The sequence below is a fragment of the Callospermophilus lateralis genome, chromosome 3 (genome assembly GCF_048772815.1).
Source record: "Callospermophilus lateralis isolate mCalLat2 chromosome 3, mCalLat2.hap1, whole genome shotgun sequence".
In the NCBI taxonomy this organism is placed as follows: Eukaryota; Metazoa; Chordata; class Mammalia; order Rodentia; family Sciuridae; genus Callospermophilus; species Callospermophilus lateralis.
The window spans coordinates 110160495-110175992 of NC_135307.1; the positions used below are offsets into that span (position 1 = coordinate 110160495).

General features: G+C 40.8%; 2 protein-coding genes across 5 annotated transcripts in view; one reads left to right on the forward strand and one right to left on the reverse strand.

The window, feature by feature from the left end:
* Positions 1-1254, forward strand: part of Zwilch (zwilch kinetochore protein) — a 33660-nt gene extending 32406 nt beyond the window's left edge. The window contains exon 19 of one of the 2 annotated variants that reach the window (XM_077109033.1): positions 1237-1254. The gene's annotated coding sequence lies outside the window, so the exon portion shown is untranslated. Of the gene's footprint in view, positions 1-488; positions 666-1236 lie in introns of those variants that run through there. The other variant, XM_076848648.2, reaches the window with a different exon arrangement.
* A 124-nt stretch (positions 1255-1378) lies between these two features.
* On the reverse strand, positions 1379-15165 carry Lctl (lactase like). Of its 3 annotated transcripts, XM_076848649.2 has the most exons (13): positions 15051-15165; positions 14498-14661; positions 13951-14038; positions 13574-13683; positions 11856-11984; positions 11671-11766; positions 9679-9733; positions 9430-9591; positions 5377-5651; positions 4748-4874; positions 4363-4562; positions 3064-3127; positions 1379-1494 (listed from the first exon to the last, which is right to left on the reverse strand). In XM_076848649.2, the coding sequence occupies exons 1-13, from the start codon at positions 15163-15165 to the stop codon at positions 1379-1381; spliced, it is 1701 nt and encodes a 566-aa protein (XP_076704764.2). The 3 variants fall into 3 exon arrangements, with proteins under 3 accessions (XP_076704764.2, XP_076704765.2, XP_076704766.2); XM_076848650.2 differs by lacking the exons at positions 3064-3127; positions 4363-4562; positions 13574-13683; ... (1 more) ...; positions 14498-14661; positions 15051-15165 and having other exon boundaries at positions 11856-11945; XM_076848651.2 differs by lacking the exons at positions 3064-3127; positions 4363-4562; positions 11671-11766; ... (2 more) ...; positions 14498-14661; positions 15051-15165 and having other exon boundaries at positions 11856-11945.
* Positions 15166-15498: the final 333 nt, after the last annotated feature.

Consider the following 15498-nt stretch of genomic DNA (forward strand, 5'->3'; position numbering starts at 1 on the left):
GCACCACATAAAAAAAATACAAATAAATAAAATAAAGGTATTATGTCCATCTACAACTAAAAAAAGAAAAAAATTAAGAACAAATCTGTATAGTAGAGTTGAATTTCAAAACCACCTATGGGGGGCTGATGTTGTGGCTCAGGGGTAGAGCGCTCACCTAGGATGTGCAAGGCCCTAGGTTCGATCCTCATAAAATAAATAAATAAATAAATAAACACCACATAAAAATAAATAAAAGCAAAGGTATAGTGTCTAACTACAACTAAAAAAAAAAAAAAAACCTATGGGGGAGAAAAATTCTAAATAAACATACCATTTATAATGAAACCAAAGTTTTATTAAAAAATAATATCATCTCAGCCCAGTTATAGGACTAAGTCTCAGACATGAACACCCTTTAAAAATCTTTTGATTTCAGATAGTGTTAACCAAAAAAAAATTTTTTTTAAATTAATGGAATAATATTTTTTGCTATCTTTATGTTTCAGAAACAAAATTAAGAAGAATCAAATAATGAATAAAATGTTCCTAAATAAATGAAGATTAATTTTCGCAAACTTAAGAATACAGTGGACCGGGGCTGGGGATGTGGCTCAAGCGGTAACGTGCTCGCCTTGCATGCACGGGGCGCTGGGTTTGATTCTCAGCACCACATAAAAAAAAATAAAGATGTTGTGTCCACCGAAACTGAAAAATAAATATGAAAAAATTCTCTCTCTCTCTCTTTTAAAAAAAAAAAAAAAGAAGAATACAATGGACCTTAATGTTTTTAAAATATACCTTGTTACTTAACAGTTAAATAAATGTTTCTTTTAAATATACTTTTTATATTCTGAAACATTTCTTTGAAGTATCTTATTGACTAAAATAAATCTAGTATGAGAAATTTACCTCTGTAAAATTTGTGTGCTCATTTATTGGTGCCCACCTAATGCCTTTTCCTGGTTGGCTAATAGATCTATAATCTAAAAGGATTATTGTATGTAGAGTGATGCTATCCATTACATAGGACGGTGCTGAGATGGCAGTCATTTGTACAGTTAAGTAGTATTTCTATTTTATATGTTTTACATAAAATGAAAAAAATCAAGTCACAAAACTATGCTGTGATCTCTTTTGTAAAGTGAGAGTGTGTGCATAATATAAGCAGAATATTAATGCTGACTTTGGGGGGGTGAGGTTACAGGTAATTTTTTATTTTATGCTTATTTTTATTTTCTATTTCTTAAATTCCAGCATACACCAAAAAGAGTGGGGGGAAAAGGTAATTATAACAAATCCAGAAAACAGACATGAACAAACTTTCAAAGCAGAAATAGGAGGACCATCCTGAAGATTTCTCTATGAAAGACGAAGCTCCAAAATTGGTGATCTTGTCTCAACTCTGGCTCCTGAGGAGCAGCATTAACAGCAGGGCAGCAATGAGTGTGCAGAGGGTGCAGACTGTGGGGACCACAATCTCCGAGACCATGTGCATGTGACTGAGCAAAGGCTCTGAAATGGGACAGAGAACAATCACCAGGTGAGCTGCGTCCCAGAAGCTTTAAGTATATTGGAAAAACTTGAGAAATGACATCAAGTTTTCCAATTCTCATTTTGTAGAAAAGGGAACCTAGTAAACTAAATGTTTTTTAAAAATTAGGGGTTTGGGGATGTGGCTCAGTGGTAGTGTACTTGAGTAACATGCATAAGCCCTAGGTTTAATCCCCAGCACCACACGCACACACACACACAACTTATGTGAGAGTTTATAAAATATTTCAGAGAATATGGGATTGCCTAAATTTGGATTTTTCTACAGGTAGTATAATAAAGGCTAAGTGTGTCGTTACTTAATGCTTACCATGTATCTCTCTCAAGATTATTAACAACCATGTTTTACAGTTCCCATAATTTTTCATTGGAGAGACTTATGAAAGAAAAATCGAGGGAAACATTTCCAAACTTTCAAGCTTGTTATTATGTATCTTATGGGAATTCCCATATTAAAATATCATATGGTGATTCTTGCATAGTTTGATCTTTAAGAATTAAATGATGAGCTTGTTTCTTGTACATTGATATAATAGTGGCTATTTCTGTAATACCCTTTTTTAATTTTTCTGCTGGGCATTCTGATTACTGAGATAAATAAAGCACAGACTCTGTTCTTATAGAGTTCATAGGCTTTTAAGAAAATTCTGTGTTACGAATACATTGTTTATTTCAGTTTAATGGAATATACATCCTTAGTATTGTCTCTGTTATTTAGATATGGGAAGGTTTGTGATATACTGGCTCTTAAAAATGTTGGCTTCGAAGAGTTTGCTTTAGTACTTTCTACTTTGAACACCACATTAAAGATAAGTTTATTGCTGGGCACAGTGGCACATGCCTGTAATCCAGCAATGTGGGAGACTGAGGCAGGAGTATCACAAGTTCAAGGCCAACCTGGACAACTTAGTAAGACCCTGTCTTAAAATAAAAAGGGCTGGGGATGTAGCTCAGTGGTAAAGCATTGCTAGATTCAATCCCCAGTATGGGGAGGAAAAATGAGTCTAGTAAAACAGTATATTTCTCTGAGTGTCCCTATGGAGAGAAAAAAAATTCAAAGAGGTGAAATGTGTTGCCATTTTTTGATACACATTTGCATCTTGGTTATTCTATAGCTTGGATCCTTTTAGATCCCATTTCATAAAAAATGATGCCTTCTGTGAGGGTAGGGACCTAGTTTTATTCATTGCTGTATCCCCAGGGCTTGAAATAACTCATAATTAATAGTGAATGATTAATAATTATTTGCTGAATGAATGAGTACAAGAGCTAAAGTATTCTTGACCTTTTCTTCATTCCCGTAGGTATAATGGTTAACTTTTCCCTTCCTTCTATAAGCCCACTTTAACAAAAATGGTAGGTATATAAATTTACAGTGTGGTTCAGAAAGAATAAAATTTCAGTAGTTGAAACATTACTCTTTAATGGTAGTTTTTTTAATATTTATAATGCTTCTGAGATAGAAATTTGACATTGCTTCAAAGTAAGGAAAAAATTAATTATCAAAGAAAAGAATTAAAATATACTCACCTACAGCAAGTAACTGGTTGTTTATAGAGCAAGTTTCCAAGGCTTCGAGGTGCCAACTTTCCACCTGATAAAAACCCACTTGGTAAGTAATGTCTTTGACTAACTTTTTGCTGTATGAAATTATTTTTGGAGTAAATGTAGGGTATAAATAAAAATTTTAAAAATCCACTTGTAGTTTAAATTAGTTAATATTTATTATACATCTATATGCATCATAGAGAGGGAATCAAAGAATAGATTATTTTTAAGGAGTGTGCAATCTTGTGCTTTTTTTTCCCTTCCTCCCCTTCCTTCCCCTCCTGCCCCTCTTGCCCCTCCTGCCCTCCCTCCCTCCCTCCCTTCCTTCCTTCCCTTCCTCCCTTCCTTCCTTCCTTCCTCCCTTCCTTCCCTCCCTCCTTTCCTTCCTTCCCTCCCTTCCCTCCCTCCTTCCTTTCTTTCCTTCCTCCTTCCTTCCTTCCTTTTTTTTAAATTTGGTACTGGGGATTGAACCCAGAAACACTCTGTCACTGAGCTATATCAGTTCTTTTTAATTTTTAGTTCAAGGCAGGATCTCACTAAGTTACCAGGGCTGGCCTTGAAACTCAAAATCCTCCTGTCTCAGTCTCCCAAGTAGCTAGGATTACAGACATGCACCACCACCACCAGAGTATTTTTCTAATAATATAAAAGTAGCAAATGCCTTATAACTGTTAGTCACCACTTTCATTTTTAGTCCCTCTAGGCTCACCTTCAAAGAATTTTTAATTATCATTTATATTCCCTGCCAATAGGTACATCAACATGTAATAGAGAGCTAAAACTATAGATTATTGTAGATTATTAAATTTGTAGATTATTGATATGTTTGGTAGGTTTTAAAAGATTATAAAGTTTGATTGCTTTTTATTCTCACTTTGGAGCCAGTATGTTTATAAGGCTTTCATATTTGATGGGAAAAGAAATGAAAATAACGTCATTCTACATTTGATTTACTTCACTGATTTTACATATTTTGAAGATTACATAGTATTTATTAGCATTAAGACAACATTTAACCAGAAGTCTTCATTGACTTTACCTGTTATAACCTAGAGCAAATGGAACTCATGCATACCTCTAGTCATGTCCTTAATGCTTTGTTGTGAGTTAAATTTTGAGGAGTGCTTCCTCTAAGCAAAGGAGCAAAGAGGTGGTGAGGGGAAGGAAAGACAGAGCCATGCTGCATACCTCTGTCCTCTTTGGAAAAAAGAGAGGAAGTGCTTGCCAAACTGCACCCCAGTGCTTAACTTGTCTAAATCCAGAAGAAATAGTTAGTCTTACCTCTCTTGGATTGGGAAACCCATTGGCAGTGATAATCTTCTTGTAATATTGAACTGAAGCCTTAGGATAGCGAGGCTTATTTCTGACATTAAACTCAACATAGTAGAATCCATATCTATCTGTGTATCCTTTTTCCCATTCAAACTTATCCAACAGAGACCAGGAAGAATACCCTTTTATATTAGCACCATCTTTTATAGCTGAAAAGACATTTTAATCCACTTTTAAACATATTTCATTTACTTAAAAAATAATATTGTGAAGATAATATTAAAATGTTTTTATTTATGAGATTTAGAGACAAGTCATAGTTGATCATGTGTTATCAAATTTTGTTTAAGGTGCACAGAAAAATATGTGAAGACATTGTTGGTTTGTATCTCACCTTTTAGCATTTCATTTATGTATCCTTTAAGGTACTGAATTCTCCACTCATCACATAATTGTGTACAGTGTTCTTTTTGAGATGCTCCATTTTCTGTCACATATATGGGAGGATCGCCATATTGAGTCTGTAAGTGAGTCAGAGTAACATATCTTAAAAATTCTGACTAACAGGTAGATTTCTGGATCAGATACTCTTATAACAACATGTATTCAAGGCTACCAGATTCTAATCAAGTACATCTTAGCATGTACTAAGTGTCAGTTAACATGTTTATTTAGAGATGAGTGTAGGCAAGAGGCGCATTAATGTGAAAGAATATATTTCTCAATAAATTGGCATTGTTGGAGGGAAAATGCACTTTGAGTTTGGTTCTTTCCTACATATTCCATTTCAGGTGAGAAGGACAACAAAACACCTAAATGTGGGATAAGAATTTTTAGCTAAAATTATATATGTTGAAGGAATTATTCAAAAAAGGTATTGGTCTGCAAGGCCTATTCTCACAATCTGAAGTATAGGTAATTGGATTTATTTTATTACCTTTCACATGTAGTCACCTGAGTTTAAGCTGTGAGAATATGTATTCAGGTCTAAAAGTTCTTTACAGAGCTTAATACAATAAGTACCTGAGCAAAGTTAAGGAGCCTCCTAAATCCCCATGGCACTGAATAGAGCCAGTTAGATCCAAGATCTGGCCAGTTTGGGTCAATAAGTTCTATTAAGTCACGGTCATTCTGGTAACTGGGCCCCTGGCGGGAGGGGTAGTTCCTTTCAGTGATGTATCTTGTAGTAAAATGACCTAATCCCAGGAAATCAGATGTGCCTTTAATGTAGCTCTTCTCCTGGAGGGAGAACTCTGGTAATCTGGACATATCCAGGCCTTGCTCTTCACTCTTTCTTCCTATTGAGAGAAAACAAGAAGATTTAACCAAGTCTTATATTCTCACAATCATTTTATTTTTATGTACCACTATGATACTGGCATGTGGACATAAAAGCTGGACTTCAGGATTTGTCTGCATGGAAAAATAGGACCTTTGCCTTCCAAACTGGGATTTTAGCATCTGAATACTATCCAAAGGAATTTAAAGTTTTTTTGCTTAAAAGTAACAATTTCAGGGCCAGGATTGTGGTTCAGTGGTAGAGCACTTGCCTAGCATGCGTGAGGCACTGGGTTTGATCCCTGGCATCACATAAAAATAAAAACAAATAAAGGTATTGTGTCCATCTACAACTAAAAAAAATTTTTTTTAAAGTAACAATTTCATGCTGGGGTTGTAGCTCAGTGGTGGAGCGCTTGCCTTGCACATATGAGGCCATGGATTTGATCCTCAGCACGACATAAAAATAAATAAAAATATTGTGCCCATCTAAAACTAAAAAAAAATATTTAAAATAACATTTTCATGGATTAGTTAAGTGGTATGTGGACAACTGGGTAGCTATCTGGAAAAAAGTAGAGTTGGACTCCTGTATTATTCCTTACATCAAAAATTGGTAATTTTGACCTCTGGAAGGCCAGTGGTGGTATAAGACCAACATGGACATGTTCACACATTGTAGTTGGTAGTGTGAAGTGTGACAATCTCTGCTTTGGGCAATTTTGTTCTTTCACAATTGTAAACTTTTATGTCCTTTCACTAGCCAGTCCCCAAACTATTTATTCTATATTTTACTCACACATGTAAAAGGATGTATGTGCAAGAATCTTCATTATAGATTGAGCAGCAAAAGATTGGAAATAACTGGGGATGAGATTTAGTGGTGGAGTGTTTGCCTGGCATGCACGAGATGCTGGATTCTATCCCTGGCACCACAAAAAAGAGGGGAAGGAGAGAGGAGAAAAAAATTTTTAATGAAATATTCGCCAGTACAACATGCAGCCATTAGAATGGAAGAGGCAGCACTTTATATATTAACATGAAAAGAATACCAACAGATATGCATAAGTGAAAAAAAGATGCACGCTCAGTGTAGCATGTACTAATAAGTACATACTTTGGACAAACAGCAATGATTTGGCTCCCATAGTCCCAGTCTATCATTGACACTGTACTTCCCTCTGGGAGGATAGAAGAAGATGGAGGGAGGCTTGATTTTCACTTTGTATTTTTTTGTGCTTGAAAAAAAAATGTGTCCTTCTGTATAACCTTTGCAAATTTTTTAAAAATTATAAAGAAAAACAACATTTTTGTTAGTTGATCTACAATATGACCATAAAAGCATTTCCAAAGAGGCTATTGGTTTAGATTAAGTGAATGAAAAGTTTGTATTATTAAATACCTTTAAAATATTAGCATGTTATTACCTTCAGTTATATTTAGTAACATGAAAAACTATAAGATATTGTTTCTGTACTAATACAGTAGCTACTTGTTACATGTGTCTATTAAAATATGAATAGATTCAGTCACACTGAAGAATGATTTTTATTTTATTTTACTCTTAAGCTTAAATAGGCATCTATGGCCACAAGCATGTCCTTTGTAGTAGACAGCACAGATGGAAAGCATATCCATCATCACAAAGTTATGTCAGACTGCACTGGCCTAGAGTTACTTTTTTACTTTTGTTCATGTTTATTAAGGTGATTTTTTTTTTTTTTTTTTTTTTTGGTAGTGCTAAGAATTTTACCCAGGGCCTCATGCATGCCAGGCAAGACACTTAACCACTGAGCCATATCCCCAGCCCAATAAAAGGTGATTCTCAAAAACCTGAAAGTAATTTGTAAACAAGATTTCCGGTATAGTGCTTTCATTACTAAAAATAAATAAATAAATAAATAAATAAAATTGTCTATAGGGTCCTCCTCTCCACACTGTACAAAGCCCTGTTCCCACTTGAATCATTACCAAATTGAAATTGATGGGGTCTGGAATTATTGACCTTAAGACCAAACACTTCTCTGTAATGAATAATCTATTTGGCTTTTTAGTGCAGTCCTCCTGTAGTACCTGCAATGGCTTCTCAGGGTCCTGAGAAAGCAAATGTACTGTGTGAATGATAGGGTGTTCTGCAGGGATACTGGCCCTGGCCATGAGGGCTTTTTCCTTGAAATAATTATTAAGAGTTTGACTGTCTGAATATAAAGTATTACAGAACTAGTTATTGCCAGAAGATTGTGAGGTTACTTTGTCTAATCTGTTCATTTTCCAGAGTGAGAAACTAGATTCCCTATTTTTCGAGCCATTTTACCTGGAATTTCCTGTTATGTGGGCAGTTAATAGCTTCCAAACTGAGGGCTGGGGATGTAGCTCAGTAGTAGAGCTCTTGCTTACCAGGCACAAGGCCGTGGGTTCAATCCCCAGCACCACAAGAAAAAAAAAAAAAAAAAAGAAGAAGGAAAAAAAAAGAAAAGAAAAAGCTCTATAAGCTTTACTTGTCTTCATTTGATTCCCTGACACTTTGGAAACCAGAGCTTTGAAAGTATTTCTCAAGCAGCACAAAGAACCAACAATGGAACCTATATCTGCTAACTGGATCTAGGCTGTCATCTACTTCACTGAAGATACAAGGGAGTAGAGCAGGCAGAGGAGACAGGACAGCATAACAGCAGAGGGCAGTCCAAAGACCTAGCATGGTTTTTCCTTTGTTCTGAATTCTCAATTCCAATTCTAGGGATTTGTTTGATGTTCCTCCATCCCACCCTGCTACCTTCCAGCTCTCAAATAACTAGTTAATACTTTGGGACTGGGTTATCCCTTGAGTGCCTTGCCAAGCCCAGTTCCTCTTCTGTTCCCTGCTTTCTGCTCATTTCACTTGGACTCAGTAACTGTTGTTCCTGAGGTGACTTGGTGGCAACAAGTGGTGGAGATCCTTAAGTAAAATAAACCAGGCTCAGAAAGGTGAGTACTGCATTATCTCACTCAAATGTGGAGTATAAAAACTTGAACTCACAGAAGTTGACAGTAAACAGTGGTAACCAGAGGCTGGTGGAGGATGGGATGGGGTAGGGTAGGGAGAAGTTGATCAAGGGGTACTGTTGCAGTTCCATAGGAGTAAGAAGTTTTGGGTTTCTCTTGCACAGTTCAATAATGTACTCCCCTTCCCCCAAGTACTGGGAATTGAAACCAGGGAATCTATACACTAGTTACATCCCCGGTCCTTTTTATTTCATTTTTTATTTTGAGACAGGACTGATCTTAAACTTGTGATCCTCCTGCCTTAGTCTCCCAAATCACTATAACAGGTGTGCACCACTACCCCAGGATGTTCTATACTTTTCAAAAAGCTAGAAGAAAGGAGTTTAGGGGCTGGGGCTGTGGCTCAAGCGGTAGCGCGCTCGCCTGGCATGTGTGCGGCCCGGGTTCGATCCTCAGCACCACATACAAAGATGTTGTGTCCGCCGAAAACTGAAAAATAAAGATTAAAAATTCTTAAAAAAAAAAAAAAGGAGTTTATATGTTTTCACCATAAAGAAATGATTTTTTTTTTTTTTTTTTAATGCCAGGGATCTAAGCCAGGGCCTTGTGCATGCTAGGAAAGTGCTCTACTATTGGGCTTCATCCCCAGTCCTAGAAATGATAGTGTTCAAGGCAATAGATTTAACATGATTTAAACATTACAAAATATATACATGTATTTGAACATCACATGCTACCTGATAGATATGTATAATATTTGTTTTTATCAGTTAAAAATAAATTTAATTAAAAATATGAAAATATGACTTAGCTCACCAATATGGTCTTTCATGACTTCGGGATAGTCACCAGCATAAATGGGGTTGGCAAACCAGCCCAGGCAGAACTGTAGGTATCTCTCAGCAGCCTCTACATCCCTGGGGTTATTGATGTCCACAGGTTCCCCCCAGTCACAGTTCAATGAAATCCCCACCAGACCTTAAAAGAAAAGGTGGGTAGGAAGTATGCATGACATGGCTCCTCTTGGCACCTGTGTTTCAGCTCCTTTGTGGGGTTCCAGCTCACCTTGCTGTTTGTTGCGCCACTTCTTCCTGTAAGAATGCCAGGCTTGGGCATGGGCCTGAAAGGAGCAGGAATTCACCATGGGTGCCTGACTCATCTGTTTCTTTTTCCCCCTTTCAATCTGGGATGGTCTTTCCTAACTCCAAAAAGTTTAAGACCTAACATTTTTCTAAATCTAGCCCTGATTGTCCCAATCCACAGTCTCCCTCTGACTTCCAGAGGCACTTAAATTTCTATTTACTGTCTGGCATAAACCACTTCATGTTGTCATTTATTATTTCTAAGATTGTTGCACAAATTCTTTGTTCCCGTTTGTCTATTGCAACCAGGCTGTACTTTCCTACAGGTGCTCTGCAAGTTGGGACAACGCCACATGGAACAATCAGGAAATGAAATGGGAAATGTACATCCAATTTTTTCTCCATATTCTCTACCAGGACCCTCTGGTCTGCTGTAAAGTCTATTTCAAAGACTAGGTCAGCATCTAAGAGAGATGAAAGGTTATCTGGAACAGTGGTTCTTAAAGTATGGACCAAGAGCATCATCATCGCCTGGAAATTTGATAAAAATGCAAATTCATGGTCCTTACCCAGACCTCCTGAATCAGAAGATCTGGGAGTGGGGCCCAGCAACCTTTTAATAAGGCTTTCAGGTGATTCCCACACTTGCTGAAGTTTGAGGAGCAGACTTAACATCTAAAGGCTACAAGGTTGGGGATATTGCCTGCTACTCCCAGAGAACCCTTATTTATCAGTCTTCTCTCCCTATTTTGCCAGCCAGCAATAACCAACTAGAAAACAATGAACTATAGAATTGTCTGATAATGTGGAACATCTCAAAAACAATATTAAATCACTTCTATTCAGCTTACTATCTTTTATAGATAAGAAGGCCTGAAGAATGATCTCCATGTTATTAAAGATGTCTTCAGAGCTCTGTCCTTTAAATATTCAGTTTAAGAAATCGTAAGTCAGATTTACGATTGGGATTGTGGCTCAGTGGTAGAGCGCTTGCTTAGCATGTGTGAGACACTGGGTTGGATCCTCAGCACCACATAAAAATAAATAAAGGTATTGTGTCTATCTACAACTAAAAAAAAATTCTTTTTAAATCATAAATCAAGCGTAGAAAGAATGATGTTTGCCTCACCTCCAGCCCAGAACAGTGAAGTTGGCTGACTTCTGAAACCACGAACCCAACTAATTTTCTTCTCTAAGTTGTTCTTGTCAAGTATTTTTGTTACAGTGTTGAAAAGCTAACACATCTACCTTCTTCAAAATGTCCATTGGACCTATCATCACCCCTTGAATCCCTTTTCTGCGGGCATCATCACTTGTATTTGAAGCTGTATCCTATGTATGATGTGACCTGATTTTCTCCCATTCTTCTCACAGCTTTCCTGTGCTTGTAACTCATGGCTAGTCATCTTTTCTGAATGTCTCCTCCACTTTCTTGCCTAGAACACCACCTGGCTGCCCTAAAGATCATAAGGCATTTTTTTCCTTACACCCCACATGCCTTTGGGTCTAGAAGAGGGCTGGTGTTTGCCTTGCTCTTTTCCAATGCTTCCAAACTATTTCCTTCCTCCTCCAAAAACATGCTATTAAACAACTGATAACTAACCTTTATTAACTGCTGTCCTTCACAATTTCCAGTTCTCATTCACTGAACATTTTAGCCCTTAGCTCAGTATCATACACCCTTTTCCTCCCATCACCTATAGGTGACAAGTTTCCACATGTACGTGCTTCATCCAGTTGGCTAGATCTTAAGCAGCAACTTTTATAGCACCTCAGGTCATAGCAGAGTGCTAAATGACAGGACACACTTTCCACAAAGTCCTCACAGAATGGGAGGTGCTGTGGAATACGCTGAGGTGGAAGCCTAGCAGCAAAGGATCAAGTTCAGCCCCAGACCCCTGGGCAGGCTGGCCTGGCACTGGGAGTCATCTCTCCACCTGGAACCCAGTCTGCACCCCAGAAAGACCCACCTCACCTTAATGATGTGGTGTGCTGCCTTGTACATGCCGGTGCCGTGCAGCTTCAGGCCTGGTGCATGGCGGCCCGTCTCATAGCCTTTTTCCACCATTGCCTGTGGGGACAGCAAGTAGGGACCACAGGACCTATGAGAAGTGGCAGGCAGCACTCTAGTTTTCCCACCTGGAGAAGGGCCCTTCTTACCCGAGGATCATTGAAAGTGATCCAGTGCTTCACCCGGTCCCCAAAAGCCTCAAAGCACAAATCAGCATAGTCACTGAAGTAGCTGGTCATGCTCGCATTCTGCCACCCGCCATATTTGACCTGGAGCAGCTGCCAATGGAGAGAGAAGTCAGTGCCCTGAGATTTACTTCTGGAGCCAATTGGCCAAATGGGTAAGAGGAACAGGGGTGAATACAGCACAGAAAATGTTTAGAGAGCCTTGTTCAGGGAGAGGTGAGCAAAGGTGCAGGGTGGTGGGCCCAGAGCTCTGACTACAATAGCAGTAAGGAGCCACCTAACAATTTAAATATAGAGGGGAAGGGCTCGGAATGCAGCTTGGTGGTATAGCACCTGCTCAGTGTGTGTGTTGGGTTCAATCCTCAGCACCTTTTTTAAAAAATGTGTGGGTAATAATTTAAGCCATCTAGCATACAAACAAGAGGGAGGGAGCAGGGAAAGTGAGACTTTGAAGAACCTGACAGATTGGATATTTAAGAAAATTTGCCTAGGGAGAGGCCTGATACTGAAAAAAGCATTTGGAATATAAATTGTGAGGAAATGAGATATGGCTCCAGACATGCAGGCTCAGATGAGGATTTGAGGGCTGCATAGAATCAGAGACCTCCAAGAGTCTCTAGAGTTCAGGTGGGTCTGCTTTCTTCCAGCTGAAGGCCTCTGCTCCTGCAGTAGGGTTTCCACAGATCAGTCCTGTTGTGATTACCTAGAGTTCTCTGGGAATAAGCCCGATTCCCAATCACCTTCGCTCCTATAATTGAAGTCTTCCAGGTCTGGCCCAAGCCACTCCTCCAACCTCTGACCTTTCTCCCCACTTTACCTGCTCCTCCAGCCCAGTCACCTGCCTGGTGCCCCACCCTCACACGGAGCTGCCTCTGGAGAGCCAGAATTCCCTTTCCTCTCACCTCCTGCTCAAAACCTTCTCCCCAGCACATATATAAACTTGTTAAATACATCATGCTACCAAACCTGAATCAAAAGAAATTTCTTGGACCAGAGGCATAGTTAGGTGGTAGAGCACTGGTCTAGCACATGTGAGGTCTTAGATTCAATCCTCGGCATCACAAAGAAAAAGAAAGTTTCTTAATATTTTTTTATTTTTATTTTTTCATGCCAAATGTTTTGGGAAACACTGGGATTCACACTCTTCACTTACTATAAACTTCAACTAAAGCAGTGGATCCTCCCAGCCATGTGAGAAGGTGCTATGGTTGAGTGTTTTTGGTTCCCTAGAATTCATACTGAAACTTAGTTCCCAGGGCAACAGGAAGGTGACTGAATCATAAGGCTCCCTCCTCATGAGTGAGATTGGGGGCCCTCATAAAATAACTTGAAGGTCATCCCCTTTGCCTTTCCACCTTCTGCCATGTGAGGACAATTTTTTCCCTGCAAAGGATGTACCATTCGAGTGCCATCTTGGAAGCAGAGCACAGACCCTTACCTCACTAAACCTTTGGGCACCTTGATCTTGGACTCCAGAACTCTGAGAAATAATTGTGCTTTATAAATTACCTAGTCTGTGGTATTCTATTACAATGGCACAAATGAACTAAGACCAAAAGAGATTTCTTCACTCAATCCTTTTTAGTCCTGAGCCAGAGTCCAGACCCCAGACTTTGTCCCACCTTGGCTACCCTAGATCTTCCAAGCACACTCCTCCCCGCTGAACCTGCACCAGCCCTCACCTGTGGCAGATCCCAGTGGTACAAGGTCACAATGGGGGTGATGTTGCTCTTCAGAAGGGCATCAATTAAATCACTGTAGAATCTGATTCCCTTTTTGTTCACCTGCTCAGCTGTAGGTGAAATAAAAGAGATAAAAGAGGACTCTACAACAAAGGCCCTGGGGCTTGCCTCCTATGGTGGACCTTGTTGGACCCTATGGCTTTCCCAGACCTGAAGGCACCTGAGCCTCAGAGTGCTTTAGGAATGCCTGGGAGCCAGTGACCCACACACCTGTCAGACTGCTGCAGCCACAGCCAGGCTCCTGGGCTGGTTGCCCTTCCCAGGACTTTGTGGTATCTCTGCACTTGGGCTGGGAAGGGGACTGTGCTCTAGCTCACCTCGGATGCCTGTGGGCAGGAGCCGGGGCCAAGACAGGGAGAATCGGTAGTGGCTGACGTTCATCTCCCTCAGCAGAGCGATGTCCTCCTGAGCAGATGGAGTGTGAATGGGTACAGGGCTGGGTCACCTGGGGACCAGGTGGGGATCAAGGGGGAGGTAGGGGTCATGGAGCCCCTGGGCCAAGGCCCATTCCTGTCTGTAGCTCTCTATAGCTCCTTGTATAGTAGGGGTGAGGTCACCTGTTCCCTCTCCGTGCCGGGGTGGCTGAGAGTCAGGTGAAATGCAGGGTCTAAGGACACTCTGAGAAGTCCACCAGATGACACTGATAAACTCGGGTGATGAATCCCTCAAGAAGCCAATGCAAGAAGAAAGTGGGTGCCAACAATGAGCTGGCCTATCTCCTTCACTGGAAGCAAGTTCATAGGCAAGGATCAGGTTCAGGCAGCTGCAGGCTGGAGGCCCTGGACCAGGGCATCAGCCCTTAAGCCCCCCTCACCTGAACAGAGGGTCTGGTTGAGTGAGGTCACGTGCACCCCCCTCACTCACCTGGACCTTGTAGTAACCATCACAGGCTGTGTCTGCGGTCTCATCCCCAAGCACCTTCCCTTTCCCGTTGTGTGTGAAGGCGTCCCAGATGCTGGGCCCTTTCCCGTCCTGGTCCCAGGCCCCCTCAGTCTGGTAGGCAGAACTGCCCACACCCCAGGAGAAACCTGTAGGTGGAGACCCCTGCTGGGCCCTGGGCCACCCAGTGCTTCACCTGAAGCCAGGACATCCTGCCTCTGGCCTCAGGGCAGGACCCCTCCATGGCCTATCTCCCTGAGAGCAAGAGTGTATGGAGCAGTGGGAAGAAGATATAATAATTAAAAACTTTTTTTTTGCACAATTTTAGCTCTGATTAGCATTTGTTGCCTTATTTTGGTAATTTTTTAAACAAATCTTTTAGGAACTTTTATTTTAGAATAATCATGGAGGTGTGTTTCTCATCCTCCCTATCAGGAGTAAAAGCACCAGTCTCCTCAGCAAGTCACCTGAGGTGGGTAGGCCAACAGACAGACGGACAGTCAGAGGACAGACCAGCAGAGGAGTGGAGGGGACGTACCAGGTGGGAAGGTTCCGTAGTAGAAGGAGGCCTCTTCTGGGAAGCCATCCCTGGCCCCCAGCCTGGACACCAACAGTAGCACCCAACAGAGAGTGACAGCCTGCACTTGCTTCATGGCACCCGGCCCTCCTCCATACCTGGAAAAGGCACCTGTGGGGCCCATTCAGCCAGGCTGGGATAAGGCGGGGGGGGGGGGGGGGGATAGGAAGAGGTGGGGCACTTTGTCCGGACCCACCTGCAGGGGCTGAGCTAGGCACTGGGCGCCACTCCTGAGTTCAACACTGAGCGGAAGACAGTGTTGGGCTTGGGGAGCTCTGGGTGGGCAAAGCCCAAATCAGCCCCTCCCTCAATGCTGGCTCCCTGTCTGATGGGGGAGACCCAGCCATTACTCCTTGAGTGGCCCCTAGCTGATGGGGAACCATCTCTGCTGAGGGGAAGCTCCAGGCTG